This window comes from Cherax quadricarinatus, chromosome 65 (genome assembly GCF_038502225.1).
Source record: "Cherax quadricarinatus isolate ZL_2023a chromosome 65, ASM3850222v1, whole genome shotgun sequence".
In the NCBI taxonomy this organism is placed as follows: domain Eukaryota; kingdom Metazoa; phylum Arthropoda; class Malacostraca; order Decapoda; family Parastacidae; genus Cherax; species Cherax quadricarinatus.
In genome coordinates this window covers 1,081,416-1,101,479 of record NC_091356.1, presented here as the reverse complement: position 1 = coordinate 1,101,479, position 20,064 = coordinate 1,081,416, and the positions used below count along the sequence as shown (strand labels likewise).

The 20,064-nt window shown below is 40.0% G+C and overlaps 2 protein-coding genes across 4 annotated transcripts in view; both read right to left on the bottom strand.

Moving 5' to 3' along the window:
* Positions 1-15,580, bottom strand: part of Msh6 (DNA mismatch repair protein Msh6) — a 136,659-nt gene extending 121,079 nt beyond the window's left edge. For 2 of the 3 annotated variants that reach the window (XM_070098848.1, XM_070098847.1), the window contains exons 1-3: positions 15,352-15,580; positions 13,905-14,064; positions 3,258-3,436 (exon numbers count right to left, since the gene is read on the bottom strand). In XM_070098848.1, the coding sequence (XP_069954949.1) occupies positions 3,258-3,436; positions 13,905-14,064; positions 15,352-15,457 (445 nt within the window). In that variant the 5' untranslated portion in view covers positions 15,458-15,580. The remainder of the gene's footprint in view (positions 1-3,257; positions 3,437-13,904; positions 14,065-15,351) is intronic. The other variant, XM_070098849.1, reaches the window with a different exon arrangement.
* A 2,072-nt stretch (positions 15,581-17,652) lies between these two features.
* LOC128700560 (isobutyryl-CoA dehydrogenase, mitochondrial) overlaps positions 17,653-20,064 on the bottom strand; it is a 28,078-nt gene continuing 25,666 nt past the window's right edge. The window contains exon 9 of the mRNA XM_053793833.2: positions 17,653-19,968. Coding sequence (XP_053649808.1) covers positions 19,813-19,968 — 156 coding nt within the window. The 3' untranslated portion in view covers positions 17,653-19,812. The remainder of the gene's footprint in view (positions 19,969-20,064) is intronic.

Genomic DNA, 20,064 nt, shown 5'->3' with positions numbered 1-20,064 from the left:
GTAATATATCCTCACTATTGCTAGTGGAGTCCTCTTGTTTGCTATTTCCTGCGGTATTTCTAGTTTGCAATATTGGTTTTATCTTATCTTTGACTACACTTGTTTCCCTACTATGGCTCCTGTCCCCTATGAGGTCATTTATATGTATTCCTTCCTGCGTATAATTCCCGACTACCTGGACAAACTCTCCAGCTTCACCATTACTGTCTCCCAGGACAGCATCTCCAGCTTCCCCATTACTGTCTCCCAGGACAGCATCTCCAGCTTCACCATTACTGTCTCCCAGGACAGCACCTCCAGCTTCACCATTACTGTCTCCCAGGACAGCACCTCCAGCTTCACCATTACTGTCTCCCAGGACAGCACTATCAGCCCCCCATTTACTGACTACCAGGACATCATCTCCAGCCTTACAGTTTCTGACTACATGGCCAGTATCAAGGGCAGTACCATTCAGCCCAGACTTTTTATGTTCCCATCTGTTGTAGAAAGCTTCCAGGTTTTCTATGAAAGCAGCTTTGATGTTGACCTCTTTTAATACCCTTGTGATTTTAGTCCACAGATTTATCTCATTTGGGCATACCCAAAAACACTTCCCTGTTTTAACACTGCTTGTAGCTAGTTCTTGGATATCTGCACAAGGGGCGTGACACCAATTTCCACAAAAATGACAATTTACCCATGTGGAAGCCCGTTTGTTTGACTGACCACAGACTACACACAGCTTCATAATAATTTGAATGGTTGATTTACTGCAATTCTACTAGCAACCTCTTGAATATTCTATTAATAACCTGCTAGGTAGTGCACAACGAAACCATTTGAAACCAGTCCAGGGTTCGGACCAGTCAAGGGTTCGGACCAGTCTATCTGATCTGATCAGTGGGTCACTTATTTAAACCATACTGGTCGGTGATTTGAGCTAACACATGAAGGATCTACTGGAAATTATCTACCCGAGTAATATGTGATTTGATTGATACAAAAGTATAACTTGCGTGTTGAAGAGCCGGTGACTGCTGGCACTCCTACAATGACGAACGGTCGACCTCCACCCTTGTTTATCAATCGCTGTATCTAGCTTCTCTATTTTTTTTTTCCGTCTCCACCACAATAAATGCTATATTATCACTATAGTTGACTGGTGCAAATTTTGGAGGAAGGACGCTTTTTCTGTAGTAATAATTGCTTCTCGTTGTGTATATTGCGACCGCTGGTAACTACAGGTTATATGAAATTCACAGTATACGTCTGGTATTTCAAGAAAAAAGAAACTAATGAAAGTCACTCCACTCCACTAAGTACCATTATAATACTGGTTAGTTGCTACTACAACACTGTATTCTGCTCTTCACTGGTATCACTAGATTATATGCGAGTACACTAGCAGGCCAGGAAGATTATTAAAAACAGCTGACCTGTGGTAAGTTTCTGGCAACTTCTGGCACCTGCCTCTATAGGCTTATCACTTCATTTACAAATTCACCTGTTTTCAAATGACACTTTAGCCTTTATCATCAATATACTAGGGAGCCACTGTAGTATACACTATACACTATGTATACTCAATGTTTTCAGGGAGACTTTCTTTCCTCTGACACAAAGTTCAATTATTATTATTTTTTTCACATGGGACACAGGCCTATGATTCCCCTCTGGCAGTAAACTCTGCTAAGTAGTGCACACTAATTCTCCTTTTTTGACTCAGTATATAATGTTTTCCGCCCAAGATTGGTTCCAGGCGCTAGAGGGATGTATCGTATAGGATTGATGACACAAATTAAAGTTCTAGCACGTAAGAGCCACCGTGAAAACACCAGAAAACCCGGAGCACTACGAGGCACGCTGACACTGTCACGCTACCCACTGGATGGAAATGTTATATAACCCTGCATATACATCACTATTTTAAGAATACAGGAGGACCCTGCATATACAGCACTCTTTTCTCGGTGTTCATGTTTTTGTTGGCTTTCAAATGAGCCACTGTTCATTATGTTTGGTGCTTTTACTACTTTTCCACTGTTTTCGTACAACAGTTGCACATGGGAAGGGCAACTGGCACCATATTTTAAGGTTAGTATTGTATGTAAAGTGTATTTATTTTACTTTTTTATCCGTTTTTTATGCCTAGCTGTATTGAGCACTTAATACAGGCACTCCTCACTTAATGACTGAGTTCTGTTCCTATGAGTAGGTTGTAAGGCCAACAATATCTTTAGATATTGTTTTAATGTCACCTTTGCACCATTTATAATATTTTAAGTTAATTTTTAAATGTTTATACAGTAGTGTACTGTATACTGTAATAAACGGAATAGAGGAAATCAGCTCTAATATACAATAACAGCTGCAGAGAGCTGGTCGTAAGTCCGAGTGGTCGTTAAACACGTAGGTCGTTAAGTGAGGTGTGACTGTATGTGATAGTGTAAACACATGATCAGGCATTTTAGAAGCATTCATTAATGAAAAAATTGCTCGTTTCCACCTGCCAGCAATTTTTGCTTACCATACATGCTTGAGAATGTAAGAACCATACAAACAGGGTCCTCCTGTATATGTGATCTTGGTTGTCCTGCCTTGGCAGGGAGATGGCTGGTGAGTTAAAAAAAAAATAATAAGAACACTAAATGGTCTTGTGACATTAGTATTGTGCCTACAGAGAACACAACTAATGATTTATTTGTTTCTGATCCATAGCAGAAAGGGCTAGTTGCCCACTAACAGTTAACCGGAACAAAATCAACCATTATGAGATTATGTTATTATTTCTGACTGAGAAAAGCTATCTCCATGTTATACAGGTCTGAGATTTAATGCATTTAAGTGTGTAACTAATGCTCATTAAATAATTTAAATACTGTACTGACAAATCAACACCTTCAGCTAGAGAACATTCAATAATAATGATCAGAACAAATACTACCATAAGTTTTTGCTTACAAAGTATGAAACAGTTGTTACTATATCAACTTCTAAAATATGGTTATGTACTTGAAGTGTATGCAAAACATTAAAACAAAGACATATAAGAATCAGGAAACAATACTTGAAGAATAGATAGAGGTATTCAGTGATGCATATTACTGTACAATCCTGACCCATGGCCGGGCTCCAGGAGTAGAAAAACTCTTCGAACTCTGAGGTACAGTACAGTACTGTGAAACATACATAAAAACAAAACATCTCAAAAAAAAAAAAAAAAAAAATGACAAACTAATTTACAATACTATATTTGTTTTCTTAATATCTCTCACCATCATCATCATCTTCCATTGCTTCATCATCTGAGGGCATCATCTTCACAATCAACATACTTCTGTCTTCTCTGGAAAGCTGTTCTGCTCCCTTAGCTTCCTCTACAGCATTAAGCCAAGCTGGATCTTTATATGTTGGCATGCCATTTTGTCCTGGTACACAGTAGGGCTTCACAAACCTGAAAGAAATGACATTATCGTTCATAATTTTTTTTATATTCAATATGAAATGGTACTCTGACTATATTTTAGTTCTCTTTTAATATTATATTTTTATTTTTTTTTTATTATCACACCGGCCGATTCCCACCAAGGCAGGGTGGCCCGAAAAAGAAAAACTTTCACCATCATTCACTCCATCACTGTCTTGCCAGAAGGGTGCTTTACACTACAGTTTTTAAACTGCAACATTAACACCCCTCCTTCAGAGTGCAGGCACTGTACTTCCCATCTCCAGGACTCAAGTCCGGCCTGCCGGTTTCCCTGAATCCCTTCATAAATGTTACTTTGCTCACACTCCAACAGCACGTCAAGTATTAAAAACCATTTGTCTCCATTCACTCCTATCAAACACGCTCACGCATGCCTGCTGGAAGTCCAAGCCCCTCGCACACAAAACCTCCTTTACCCCCTCCCTCCAACCCTTCCTAGGCCGACCCCTACCCCGCCTTCCTTCCACTACAGACTGATACACTCTTGAAGTCATTCTGTTTCGCTCCATTCTCTCTACATGTCCGAACCACCTCAACAACCCTTCCTCAGCCCTCTGGACAACAGTTTTGGTAATCCCGCACCTCCTCCTAACTTCCAAACTACGAATTCTCTGCATTATATTCACACCACACATTGCCCTCAGACATGACATCTCCACTGCCTCCAGCCTTCTCCTCGCTGCAACATTCATCACCCACGCTTCACACCCATATAAGAGCGTTGGTAAAACTATACTCTCATACATTCCCCTCTTTGCCTCCAAGGACAAAGTTCTTTGTCTCCACAGACTCCTAAGTGCACCACTCACTCTTTTTCCCTCATCAATTCTATGATTCACCTCATCTTTCATAGACCCATCTGCTGACACGTCCACTCCCAAATATCTGAATACGTTCACCTCCTCCATACTCTCTCCCTCCAATCTGATATTCAATCTTTCATCACCTAATCTTTTTGTTATCCTCATAACCTTACTCTTTCCTGTATTCACCTTTAATTTTCTTCTTTTGCACACCCTACCAAATTCATCCACCAATCTCTGCAACTTCTCTTCAGAATCTCCCAAGAGCACAGTGTCATCAGCAAAGAGCAGCTGTGACAACTCCCACTTTGTGTGTGATTCTTTATCTTTTAACTCCACGCCTCTTGCCAAGACCCTCGCATTTACTTCTCTTACAACCCCATCTATAAATATATTAAACAACCACGGTGACATCACACATCCTTGTCTAAGGCCTACTTTTACTGGGAAAAAATTTCCCTCTTTCCTACATACTCTAACTTGAGCCTCACTATCTTCGTAAAAACTCTTCACTGCTTTCAGTAACCTACCTCCTACACCATACACTTGCAACATCTACCACATTGCCCCCCTATCCACCCTGTCATACGCCTTTTCCAAATCCATAAATGCCACAAAGACCTCTTTAGCCTTATCTAAATACTGTTCACTTATATGTTTCACTGTAAACACCTGGTCCACACACCCCCTACCTTTCCTAAAGCCTCCTTGTTCATCTGCTATCCTATTCTCCGTCTTACTCTTAATTCTTTCAATTATAACTCTACCATACACTTTACCAGGTACACTCAACAGACTTTTTTTATTTTTTTTTTTATTATCACACCGGCCGATTCCCACCAAGGCAGGGTGGCCCAAAAAAGAAAAACTTTCACCATCATTCACTCCATCACTGTCTTGCCAGAAGGGTGCTTTACACTACAGTTTTTAAACTGCAACATTAACACCCCTCCTTCAGAGTGCAGGCACTGTACTTCCCATCTCCAGGACTCAAGTCCGGCCTGCCGGTTTCACTGAATCCCTTCATAAATGTTACTTTGCTCACACTCCAACAGCACGTCAAGTATTAAAAACCATTTGTCTCCATTCACTCCTATCAAACACGCTCACGCATGCCTGCTGGAAGTCCAAGCCCCTCGCACACAAAACCTCCTTTACCCCCTCCCTCCAACCCTTCCTAGGCCGACCCCTACCCCGCCTTCCTTCCACTACAGACTGATACACTCTTGAAGTCATTCTGTTTCGCTCCATTCTCTCTACATGTCCGAACCACCTCAACAACCCTTCCTCAGCCCTCTGGACAACAGTTTTGGTAATCCCGCACCTCCTCCTAACTTCCAAACTACGAATTCTCTGCATTATATTCACACCACACATTGCCCTCAGACATGACATCTCCACTGCCTCCAGCCTTCTCCTCGCTGCAACATTCATCACCCACGCTTCACACCCATATAAGAGCGTTGGTAAAACTATACTCTCATACATTCCCCTCTTTGCCTCCAAGGACAAAGTTCTTTGTCTCCACAGACTCCTAAGTGCACCACTCACTCTTTTTCCCTCATCAATTCTATGATTCACCTCATCTTTCATAGACCCATCCGCTGACACGTCCACTCCCAAATATCTGAATACGTTCACCTCCTCCATACTCTCTCCCTCCAATCTGATATTCAATCTTTCATCACCTAATCTTTTTGTTATCCTCATAACCTTACTCTTTCCTGTATTCACCTTTAATTTTCTTCTTTTGCACACCCTACCAAATTCATCCACCAATCTCTGCAACTTCTCTTCAGAATCTCCCAAGAGCACAGTGTCATCAGCAAAGAGCAGCTGTGACAACTCCCACTTTGTGTGTGATTCTTTATCTTTTAACTCCACGCCTCTTGCCAAGACCCTCGCATTTACTTCTCTTACAACCCCATCTATAAATATATTAAACAACCACGGTGACATCACACATCCTTGTCTAAGGCCTACTTTTACTGGGAAAAAATTTCCTTCTTTCCTACATACTCTAACTTGAGCCTCACTATCCTCGTAAAAACTCTTCACTGCTTTCAGTAACCTACCTCCTACACCATACACTTGCAACATCTGCCACATTGCCCCCCTATCCACCCTGTCATACGCCTTTTCCAAATCCATAAATGCCACAAAGACCTCTTTAGCCTTATCTAAATACTGTTCACTTATATGTTTCACTGTAAACACCTGGTCCACACACCCCCTACCTTTCCTAAAGCCTCCTTGTTCATCTGCTATCCTATTCTCCGTCTTACTCTTAATTCTTTCAATTATAACTCTACCATACACTTTACCAGGTACACTCAACAGACTTATCCCCCTATAATTTTTGCACTCTCTTTTATCCCCTTTGCCTTTATACAAAGGAACTATGCATGCTCTCTGCCAATCCCTAGGTACCTTACCCTACATCATATCGTGTATACTTATTTATCCTCTTTTTCTTAAAATATGTATTACCTATAACTAAACCCCTTTCTATACAAAGTTCAATCAAAGGGCTCCCATTATCATTTACACCTGGCACCCCAAACTTACCTACCACACCCTCTCTAAAAGTTTCTCCTACTTTAGCATTCAAGTCCCCTACCACAATTACTCTCTCACTTGGTTCAAAGGCTCCTATACATTCACTTAACATCTCCCAAAATCTCTCTCTCTCCTCTGCATTCCTCTCTTCTCCAGGTGCATACACGCTTATTATGACCCACTTCTCGCATCCAACCTTTACTTTAATCCACATAATTCTTGAATTTACACATTCATATTCTCTTTTCTCCTTCCATAACTGATCATTTAACATTACTGCTACCCCTTCCTTTGCTCTAACTCTCTCAGATACTCCAGATTTAATCCCATTTATTTCCCCCCACTGAAACTCTCCTACCCCCTTCAGCTTTGTTTCGCTTAGGGCCAGGACATCCAAATTCTTTTCATTCATAACATCAGCAATCATCTGTTTCTTGTCATCCGCACTACATCCACGCACATTTAAGCAACCCAGTTTTATAAAGTTTTTCCCCCTATAATTTTTGCACTCTCTTTTATCCCCTTTGCCTTTATACAAAGGAACTATGCATGCTCTCTGCCAATCCCTAGGTACCTTACCTTCTTCCATACATTTATTAAATAATTGCACCAACCACTCCAAAACTATATCCCCACCTGCTTTTAACATTTCTATCTTTATCCCATCAATCCCGGCTGCCTTACCCCCTTTCATTTTACCTACTGCCTCACGAACTTCCCCCACACTCACAACTGGCTCTTCCTCACTCCTACAAGATGTTATTCCTCCTTGCCCTATACACGAAATCACAGCTTCCCTATCTTCATCAACATTTAACAATTCCTCAAAATATTCCTTCCATCTTCCCAATACCTCTAACTCTCCATTTAATAACTCTCCTCTCCTATTTTTAACTGACAAATCCATTTGTTCTCTAGGCTTTCTTAACTTGTTAATCTCACTCCAAAACTTTTTCTTATTTTCAACAAAATTTGTTGATAACATCTCACCCACTCTCTCATTTGCTCTCTTTTTACATTGCTTCACCACTCTCTTAACTTCTCTCTTTTTCTCCATATACTCTTCCCTCCTTGCATCACTTCTACTTTGTAAAAACTTCTCATATGCTAACTTTTTCTCCCTTACTACTCTCTTTACATCATCATTCCACCAATCGCTCCTCTTCCCTCCTGCACCCACTTTCCTGTAACCACAAACTTCTGCTGAACACTCTAACACTACATTTTTAAACCTACCCCATACCTCTTCGACCCCATTGCCTATGCTCTCATTAGCCCATCTATCCTCCAATAGCTGTTTATATCTTACCCTAACTGCCTCCTCTTTTAGTTTATAAACCTTCACCTCTCTCTTCCCTGATGCTTCTATTCTCCTTGTATCCCATCTACCTTTTACTCTCAGTGTAGCTACAACTAGAAAGTGATCTGATATATCTGTGGCCCCTCTATAAACATGTACATCCTGAAGTCTACTCAACAGTCTTTTATCTACCAATACATAATCCAACAAACTACTGTCATTTCGCCCTACATCATATCGTGTATACTTATTTATCCTCTTTTTCTTAAAATATGTATTACCTATAACTAAACCCCTTTCTATACAAAGTTCAATCAAAGGGCTCCCATTATCATTTACACCTGGCACCCCAAACTTACCTACCACACCCTCTCTAAAAGTTTCTCCTACTTTAGCATTCAAGTCCCCTACCACAATTACTCTCTCACTTGGTTCAAAGGCTCCTATACATTCACTTAACATCTCCCAAAATCTCTCTCTCTCCTCTGCATTCCTCTCTTCTCCAGGTGCATACACGCTTATTATGACCCACTTCTCGCATCCAACCTTTACTTTAATCCACATAATTCTTGAATTTACACATTCATATTCTCTTTTCTCCTTCCATAACTGATCATTTAACATTACTGCTACCCCTTCCTTTGCTCTAACTCTCTCAGATACTCCAGATTTAATCCCATTTATTTCCCCCCACTGAAACTCTCCTACCCCCTTCAGCTTTGTTTCGCTTAGGGCCAGGACATCCAACTTCTTTTCATTCATAACATCAGCAATCATCTGTTTCTTGTCATCCGCACTACATCCACGCACATTTAAGCAACCCAGTTTTATAAAGTTTTTCTTCTTCTCTTTTTTAGTAATTGTATACAGGAGAAGGGGTTACTAGCCCATTGCTCCCGGCATTTTAGTCGCCTCATACGACACGCATGGCTTACGGAGGAAAGATTCTTTTCCACTTCCCCATGGACAATAGAAGAAATAAAAAAGAACAAGAGCTATTTAGAAAAAGGAGAAAAACCAAATTAAAACCAAATTAAATTTATTTTCTAGAAATAATAAAAAAATGTAAATTATTCTCTCAACTACTGTAACTACCTTTATTACGTTTTATATTAACAGCCTCTTCTCACTTAGCGACGTACTCATTTACCGATGACTCAGACTTACAACAGGCTCTCTGACCAGTATGCATACCTAAATAATGTATATTAGAGCTGACTTCCTCTAATCTGTTTATTACAATATACTGTACACTACTGTATAAACATTTAAAAATATACTAAAAATATTATAAATGGTGCAAGGGTGATATTAAAGCAATATCAAAGATGGTTGACATAAACCCACTACCATTATAGTATACTCCTCGTTTAGCAACGAATTCGTTTATCGATGAGGTATTAGGAACTGAACTCCGTCGTTAAGTGTGGAGAGGTTGTATTAGCCAATTAAACAATCTCTACACTACTGTTATATACAATAACTTAAAGATGCTTCATATTATCTAACAACAAATTTCAGAGGACCCCTGGTTTGCAATGGCATCGGTATCCGATAAATCCGGTATTCGATACATTTTAACGTAAATATTTTGCCTCGGTTTCCGTTAAAAAACCCGGTATACGCGATTCGTTCAAGACGTGTCCACGTGTGGTCTGAACTGCCCCATGTGTGCCAGTGTTTACAAGCCAGCCAGTGTGCTCGCATCTAAGGATACATTCGATACATTCCATATTATCACAGTGTTTTTGGTGCTTGTTTCTGCAAAGTCACCATAGGCCCCAAGAAAGCTTCTAGTGCCAACCCTTCGAGAAAAAGGGTGCTAATGACTATTGAAATGAAGAAAGAGATAATTACAAAGCACGAAAGTGGAGTGCGTGTGTCGGAGCTGGCCAGGTTGTATACAAAACCCCAATCAACCATCGCTACTATAGTGACCAGGAAAATGGCAATCAAGGAAGCTGTTGTTGCAAAAGGTGCAACCGTGATTACGAAACAGCGACCGCAAGTGTTAGAAGATGTTGAGAGACTGTTATTGGTGTGGATAAATGAAAAACAGATAGCAGTAGATAGCATCTCTCAAGTGAGATGGAAAAGGACTTGCTACCTCAAGTCCTAATGGAAGGGGATTCCCCTTCTAAACAATAAGTTCGACACTCTCCCCTCCTCCCATCCCATCCCATCAATCATCACCAGATCTTCATTAAAGGTAAGTGTCATGTATTCTATTGTTAGTAGAGTACTACAAACTGTGCATGTCTTCTTTAGTTTGTGTGCATTAAACTTAATATTTCATGTGGTAAAATTTTTTTTTCATACTTTTGGGCATCTTGCATGGATTAATTTGATTTCCATTATTTCTTATGGGGAAAATTGATTCACTTTTCGATAATTTTGGTTTACGATGAGCTCTCAGGAACGGATTAATATCGCAAACCGGGGGTCCACTGTATATTAAATAATATAACATTCAGTAAAATATCACATTTATTACAATTCAATCTCTCTTATATTGCATAAATCCATAACTAGCAAAAATTTAACTTACGAAAGTATTATTACAGTATCATGCAATCAGCAACTTTTTTAAAGGAATCAGCTCTCTAACTGCCTTTTCAGAAGGGTGCAAATACTGCAGCCATTAACCCCTTGACTGTCGCAACCCCCAATCCTGAGGTGTCTCCTGGTGTCGCAAAATTTAAAAAAAAAAAAAAAAAAAAAAAAAAATCTTATGAAATGATAGAGAATCTTTTCCCGATTGTAATAACACAAAAAAAAAAGAAATTTGATGGAAAACTGACGGAATTACGCTCTTGCAAAGTTAGCGACCTCGGCGATATTTACAAATCAGCGATTTCGCCCACTTTGAGCCCTATTTTCGGCTAATTCCATTGTTCCAGTCGACCAAACTCATAGCTATTTCTTTAGAACCCCGTTTTTTCTATCAATTGAGTACAGGAAACTGCCCATTTACCAATTTCAACTACCCAATAACGTGGTCAGAAATTTGCAATTCGGCCAATTTCACGAAAATTAAAAAATATGACAATTTCAAAATAAGGTCCAGAATGAACAATGCAGACATTCCTGGCTCTAAAATAACATTTTCTTTGTTCATCAGTCATGTCTCCAGGCCCCTCTGATATTACTCTTGCTTTCTACTTTGAATTTTTATTCAAACAAAAAATAGAAGACTTACTATTATGCAGACTACAGCAATACTGTGATAATTGTGTAAATAACATCAACCCATTCATGACTGCATATTAGAATAGCTAGTTGGACATTTATTGGATAATGACATCATTTGTTTACGTTTGAGCATCAGCAAAAATCAAACATTTCCCCTACTTTGAGCTCCATTTCCAGGTTCTTTTTATAGTAAAATCAATCAAAATCACCTCTATTTCTATAATATGTTTTCCATTCTATCAAATGAGACCAAGAAAACGAAAATACAACCATAAATTCTATACGAAAATAGACCACAAATTCGGCATTTTAATAAAAAAAAACGGTCGGAGTTTTTTTTTCTCATTATGCACTGTGTGCTCCAGGATTTTTTTTATGTGGTGCACACTGACCACACAGACCCATTCTCTCACATGTGGGCCTACCAGCTTTCTCCTGCTTGATTTGAAGCCGCTAGAATTTATGAGTATATATACATCAAACATGGTACCTCGTAAGATATATATACGTATAGGGCCGGAACAGTCAAAGGGTTAATGACACACCAACCACAACATTCTTAACCCAACTGGCTTAGATTGTGTGTGGACGTCTTGCTCTGCCCTGAACATCGATAACAATTTACATCTAATCTTTTATTTAGACAACCGTCCTTATCCTTTCTTGCCCACTGAACACAACAATGGATGGGGTGCCATGCATCAATTCCTTTTCTGTGCTGTGGTTATACTGTACAGCTGTTGGTTGAGTTAGTTGCTGCTAGCTCAGGGATCTGCTGGATCCACTAGGTCTAACAGACGAGTATTGCCTTAACGTTTAGGGATGTATGTCCCGTTTTCCTTTTCTACCTAGAGAAGGAAATTTTCCTTCCCAGACACCAGGAGTTAGACCTTTATACAACACAAGCTGTCAGTATCCCTTAAAATCCCAATAATAGCCAAACTAAACCTCAGTTTAATGATCCAGAGTTAATGGATTTTTGTTCTACGGTACAGCAAAAGGGAAATGTACAATGAACATCAAATATACATCAAATATACACACTGAGAACACTCACCATAAAACATTGTTTTAAACATCAAATATACGTACTTCAATATGTATGGGTTATATACCTATATGTACTAGTATTTTGTAGGATTACCCTACCTCTTGATGCACTCCTTAAGTCTCCAAGGCACTGATAAGGCTACAGTATGGAGGATAGAAGAGTTAATACCTTCCCACATTTACTTAATGGCACTCGAGAGTTTGGGAATAGATGACATGTACATGCCATGAAGCTTACACTGAGTAAGGTTCTACATGCTCTCTGTTGGACTCAAGTTTGATGAGCTGCCAGGCCACTCATTAAAGTATGGAATTTCACATTCATTGAGCCAATGTTTTATGCTCTTGGCAATATGGCAAGGGACACCATCTTGCATAAAAAAGTTGCCCTAGCATTTCTTGAAACTGTCAGGAAAATAGTCTACTAAAAGCATATGTATGTGGATGCATATTTATGACATCTACTATATGTTAGCTAAACCCACTGCCCACATAATTCATGATTTTTACAATAAACAAAACAAACCCTGTCCTGTCACCTTGGCCTCGCCTCTACTCTCACCAGAACCTGACCTCGCCTTTGACCTGTTTTTCTCCAAGCCTCACCTCAGGGTTTGTACAAGGCTTGTAAAGTGGTGTATTGGTTTTTCCTGTACTGAATACAGTACAGCACTTTATAAAGCCCAGCCTCAGGTAAAGTGTGGTAATAAAATGTTTCCCTCCTAGCAATCTACTGTATTTTCACTTGTCAGCTTATGACCTCATTTACCTACAAAAAAATTGTATTATACACTGTATTAAATTCTGTATGGCTTACTTGGAGTTTACCTGGAGAGAGTTCCGGGGGTCAACGCCCCCGCGGCCCGGTCTGTGACCAGGCCTCCTGGTGGATCAGAGCCTGATCAACCAGGCTGTTACTGCTGGCTGCACACAAACCAACGTACGAGCCACAGCCCGGCTGATCAGGAACCGACTTTAGGTGCTTGTCCAGTGCCAGCTTGAAGACTGCCAGGGGTCTGTTGGTAATCCCCCTTATGTATGCTGGGAGGCAGTTGAACAGTCTCGGGGCCCCTGACACTTATTGTATGGTCTCTTAACATGCTAGTGACACCCCTGCTTTTCATTGGGGGGATGTTGCATCGTCTGCCAAGTCTTTTGCTTTCGTAGTGAGTGATTTTCGTGTGCAAGTTCGGTACTAGTCCCTCTAGGATTTTCCTGGTGTATATAATCATGTATCTCTCCCGCCTGCGTTCCAGGGAATACAGGTTCAGGAACCTCAAGCGCTCCCAGTAATTGAGGTGTTTTATCTCCGTTATGCTCGCCGTGAAGGTTCTCTGTACATTTTCTAGGTCAGCAATTTCACCTGCCTTGAAAGGTGCTGTTAGTGTGCAGCAATATTCCAGCCTAGATAGAACAAGTGACCTGAAGAGTGTCATCATGGGCTTGGCATCCCTCGTTTTGAAGGTTCTCATTATCCATCCTGTACAGGTCTTCCTGACAAAAATAAAAATACCAATTAAAATGTACTTACGCCTCCTTCACCCATCCTCTAGTTGGTGGGTTGTCAAAAAATTGCACGTGTATTAGACCATTACGAAGGAAAGACTTTTCTTGTGGATTTTCACACACAAGTGCAGGCCACCAAGGGTATCCATCCATCTTGGCCCAAACCATGTCCAGTGGGGTAATATCTGAAATAATTGTTAGTTTGTTATAGAATATACACTTGCTGTCACAAAATCAACTTCTCTCTTTTAACTCTTAAAGCTTATCACAACTGTCAGTAATGGAAATGGGTTCCTCCAAATAACAACCTTCCTTTAGTCAGTGACATCATAGGCTAACCCAGTGTCACAGATGAGACAGTAGGAAATAAGTCAGTGTGTGACTTTTTTGGGTTATCCTAGGTAATCTACACATGTGCTGCTATGCATGATAATTTATATAATTGTATTTATGTGTACCTGTACCTGAATAAACTTACTAGCATCTGAACATCTTAGAGAGAGCAGTCATTGCCATTACAAACCTGAAGGCATAGGTGTGTGATAGGGTTTTGAAGCTTCTAAATTCACCTCTCATGGGAAACTACCAAAAGCCTACAGTAAGAACAGATCTTGCTGACCTGGTGACCATGAGCTACAGAGGTTGACCCTCGTGCCAAGGAAACGTGCCTAACATTTCTACACATGCTCTGGATTAAACTCAGATCTCATAGTGAGAGATGAGGCTGCTAACAACCAAGCCGAGAATAACTCTAAAGGAATCACATCCTACTACTGTAATTGTTTTTGTGGCTTATCCTAAATATAATTGCTTACCATTATTATTATAATCATGGGGGGCACTAAACCTGTAGGATTATACAGTGCCTGTGGGGGGGGGGAGATGGAAGGCATTGATGCTCAATTCAGGGAACTGGAGCACATATCCAATTCCGTAGATCAAGATCCCTTCACCAGTGCCAAGGAACCTCCCTTGAGGGGATTATTACCATTGGGCACCTATAATGTGCTCAGTGTAACTGTTGTAGAAATATTCAAACATATCTGTAAATGTTATATGTAAATAAAGCTTATTATAGTCATAGTAATTATAGATTACTATACGAAACTATTTTTATTATAATGTTATTAAACTAAATTCATACAAAATTAGAGGCATGATAAGTCCTGACACAACGTTAACTGTGATTTTTAGTTTATTGTATTTTATTTAACCCGTTATAAGCATTTTTGTTTATTGTGGTACATGGATTCTTTTTTATTAGGAGAAAGTACTGAACTCTAGGAGTCATTTAGCACCTGGGAATGCCAGTGTTCAATCCAGGTCCAGTTCCTTGGATCAAGAGCCCTTCAAAGGCATCAAAGTACCACAGAGCCTTGCAGCTGACCAATATAATAATAACTAGAGCAATAATAAGGAAGACTTCAAGAGCAACATGCAGACAACTTATGGTTCAAGTTCTCCACGCTCACCATTTCCACTGAGCTTGACATTCTCCTTGGTCGTCTTCTTATTTTGGCTCTTGTTCTGCGAGGGCGATTTGGAGAAGAATTTAAATATAGAAGGTTGTTTGGACATAGTGTTTTATCTTGTTAATAACAGTAGTAATGACCAGACTCCACCACCTTGTTGTTGTTGCCGCCAATACTGCCTCTACTGCTACCATGTCTACCAACACCATCACCACCAAACCCACCTCCATATTTTTCTCTTAAATGTTTTCTTGTGCGAGGAAAGCATGCACTTTTATTTGATTCTCTTTCAAATAATATTTTACATCTACAGAAATCGTATAATGATGAAAAAATAAGCTAAAATTACTCAATGGTAAATAAAAAGGTTGCCATTCCTGTAAGTGGTAAATACATTTTTTTTTCGAGACTTAAGAAATCGTAATGACACGATTGCAAACAAACCATATCCCCGGCCGGGATTGAACCCGCGGTCATAGTGTGTGAAGCGGGAGCTTTAGCCACCAGGCCACCAACAGCGCCTGGGGGGGGGGATGTGGAAGGCATTCAGGCTTAATTCGGGGAACTGGAGCACAGATCCAATTCCCTAAATCAAGAGCCCCTCACCAACATCAAGGAACCTTCCTTGAGGGGGGAGCGCTAAACCCGTAGGGATTATACAGCGCCTATGGGGGTGGGGATGGAAGGTACTCAGGCTTAATTCAGGAAACTGGAGCACAGATCCAATTCCCTAGTTCAAGAGCCCCTTGCCAGCATCAAGGAACCTCCCTTGAGCGGATTGCTTTCTTCAAAGTCCTGTTGTGTTAGGATAACATCAGAGATTTTTGAATCAACCAAATTTTGAGTCTGTCATAAAAATTTCATTCAGACTGTCGACTCTTAGTACTGTTAGCGGCTCACTAAACGCTGAGTCATATTGGGACTTCAGTATTTCATTTATTTCTTTGCTGTTTATTATTTTTCATCATTAGGCTCTTGTGGCTAAAGGTCTCGCTTCACACGGCGAGGGTCTGGGTTCGATTCCCAGCCAAATAGAATCATTGGGCGTGTTTCTTTACACCTGCTGTCCCTGTTCATCCATCAGTAAAATGGGTACCTGGGTGTTCGTCGACTGGTGTGGGTCGCTAAACCCACAAAAGTCTTGCACCGCTGATGTCTTTGCTGAAAGTTGTCTTTTTCTCTAGATTTGGCATTGGAAAAGAAGTACGTATTTGGGGTTTCTTTCAGCTTCATTTATGGCTTTAAGTTATTCCTGTGTTTCTTGTCTTCTTTATGATTCCTTAAGCTTAAGTTCAATACAGTAGTACATGTATTTGCTTTTTCTCTGACCAGTGTCTCATTTCGTACTTCACATATATTGGCCCATTTTAGCAGCTCTGTGATTCTTCGTCTTTGCCAGTATAGAATGTTTCACTTGGGTATCAGGTGTTGTATGCTGGTGGTGGTCAGGTTTTATACCACAATAAGCAGAAATAAGTCACTGAATGATGGAGTCTCTGGGCAGCATTTTCTGACGGGGTATTTGTTGAGATTATGATCATGGTGGATTTTCTCTCATGGGAGGTTCCTTGATTCCAGTGAGAGGGGATCTTAATCTAAGGAATTGGACCTGTGTTCGCCTTCCTTCGATTGAACCTGATTGTCTCACATTCCTTCACCCCAGATGCTGTATGACCCATACAGATTTAGCACTCCCCATGAATGGTATGGCTCTGGTGTGTGGGGGGCTCTGCTCTGTCTTGAGCAGCATAGGATCCTTGATGCTGGTGAGGGGCTCTTGATCAAAAGATTTGGACCTGTGCTCCAGTTCCTTGAATTAAACCTGAAAACCTTCTATTCCCCAGGCAATGTATAATGCCTATGTGCTCGTTCTCCATGAATAATAATAATAACGCATGTGCAAATTATGTCCTGTATGTTTGTTAGATAAGACACATGTGCAACAGTTTGGTATCTTTATTTTAAAATGTTTTGCCTATACAGTAGGCTTCTTCAGAGTACACAAAAGTTGGTATGTTTGTTGTGTGTGAAAGTTATAGAATTTTATGTTCCCCTTATGTAGTTAACAGCTATTCCTTCAGGTGCTTAAACCTTAATGGGCAACAGCTGTCCACTCAGATAAGTTGTGCAAGTCTTTTACTAATGTATACACAGTTCATTTATGGGTGTAATGTTTATGCTTTTTACACAGGCCTTTTACATAGGTAATAAGTAGATCTTTCACAGGCATTCTGATACAGATCAAATTCTTCACAGAGGTAGCTACATTAGGTTAGGTAAGGTTCGTCAGGAAACAGTTAGTTAGTTTAATATCTTTATTATGCACCCCATACCCATCCCGTGAGCGGTAGTCAAAAGATTACAGAGGTACATAATGGGTCCAGGGACTGGGCCCCAAAGTTCTGATAGCTGAACAAGTTACAAAGGTAATGAACTCCAGGTAGATCTCGTCACAATCATGACAAGTTACAAAGGTATGAGCCATTTACACGTCTATACATGGTTACAATCATGAACAAATTACAAAGTAATGAGCCATTCACATGTCCACACCCGATCATAACTGTAATGAGTTATTAGTGCAAATATTAATTGGGTTACACACACACACACACAAAGCGTGCATGCACGTGCACACACACAAGGGGAAACAAGACAAGTGTTTCCTAATGCAGGTCTTAGATGATGACCTGCCATTGGAGGTAGTGTTAGGGCCTTTCCCAGGCTTGCCTGTATTGCTCAGGTCTTTCACTGGAGTTCTGGTAGCAGTTGGAAGTTTCACAGGTGTACCAATAATGTTCAGGATTTTTACAGTGGTAGTGCTTGGAGCATTATACAGCAGTATCCAGGCCCTTTACAGAAGGGATGGGGGGTGCTCAGGGCCTTTAAATAGGTAGCAACTGCCCACAACTCGTTTTACAGACCCAATAATTCTAGAAAAATATAAAGGGAGAAGCCATAAAATTTGCTAAGTGCCATATGAAGAGTAATTTTGTTACAGCATAATCTTTCATACATGATTTACAAGACTGGAGATTTGTTTTGCAAGATTATATCTGTGGCTGTCATACCACCATGACAGTAAAGTACTGAATAAATTTTTTTTAATATGCCAAATAGATTAGGGGTTTGTCATTATTTTACTGAAGCACTAAACTCACACAGGTCATAGTGCCTGGGCTATGAGAGGCATTCAGCTTTGATCCAAGGAAACGAGCAGCTTCAATTCCTTGGATGAAGAGCATTTTACTGGCATTAGGGCACCCCTTTTGAGGAGCAGTGGTTTGTTAAATGCCAGATAATACCATAAAGCACTGCATAACCTATAAATCAAATGTTTTCACAAGCTCAGATTTTCATTTGTATTTGCATTGTTATATGATATCCTAATTGTGCTAGTTGTCATCATCATCTTTCAACAAACTGGCCATATCCCACCGAGGCAGGGCGGCCCAAAAAGAAAAACGAGAGTTTCTCTTTTTAAACTTAATAATTTATACAGAAGGGGTTACTAGCCCCTTACTCCCGGTATTTTAGTCGCCTCTTACAACACGCATGGTTACGGAGGAAAAATTCTGTTCCACAATTGTGCTAGTCATTGTTAATTATTTTTAGAGTTTATTTCGTACTGGCAAGCTGTTTTAATTAATTTCAAATAATTGAGTACTCACCTATATGTAGTTGCAGGGGTTGAGTCTCAGGTTCTAGCCACACCACCTAGCCTCATGGGCCCTATTGTACCTACTCTTAACACTGTATGTGGTCTGCCTCCACCGCTTCTTTGTCAAGGTCATTTTCCTTTCCAATCACCCTGTGACTGAAGAAATAGTTTCTGACATTCCTGTGACTCTGAGTACCTGTTTCCTGCCTCTCAAACAGGATGTCCCTGTCTGCCCTATCAATTCATTTGAATATTTTGTTTGGTGTTATCTCCCCGGGTCCTTCTGTACTCTCGTGTCGTTAAATTCACTTCCTTTAGACTCTTTTCACAGTTCATGCCCCCTTGTTGTATAATTCTGCACTTTCTCTAGTTTTTTAACCTGATTCCTCAGGTGTGGGTTCCATACTGGTGCTGTGTACTCCATTGACATATGTTAAGATGGGTCTCGTGGGCAGCTGTGATAGGCCATTATATGTAAATTCATGGCAAGACCAGATCAGGGGGAGGGGGGGGTCTAGGCATATAAAATTTATATTGTACAAATTCATACACTGAATCATTAAGTGGCACATAAATGGTTTTAGGACTATGTATCCTGGGGCATATAGAAAGCACCAGTTTCACAGTATATACTAAGTGATGTACATATATAGATTTAGCGCATTTTTCTGAATACAATAATAAACCATTTTACCATTAGACATTTTTTGCATCAAATAATAAGAGTACTACATTGAAAATAAGAAATTTGGTCATTTCATTACAAATTTTGCTATGTAGTTTATTATTTACATTTATCTTCAGTCGGCAAGAATATGTCGTGCAATTAAAATTCGCATGACTTCGTTAGTTCCTTCTAATATCATGTGAACACGTGAATCCCTTAAGTACTGCTGAACACTGTAGTCTTTCAAGTAACCATATCCTCCATGAAGCTGTAGAGCCTCATTGATGATCTGCAAATATTATTGATTATAATTATAAATGCTTGCAATATTTACTTTAATATTCTTAACAAAAATTTAGCCAAAAATAGGCAACAATATAAATAT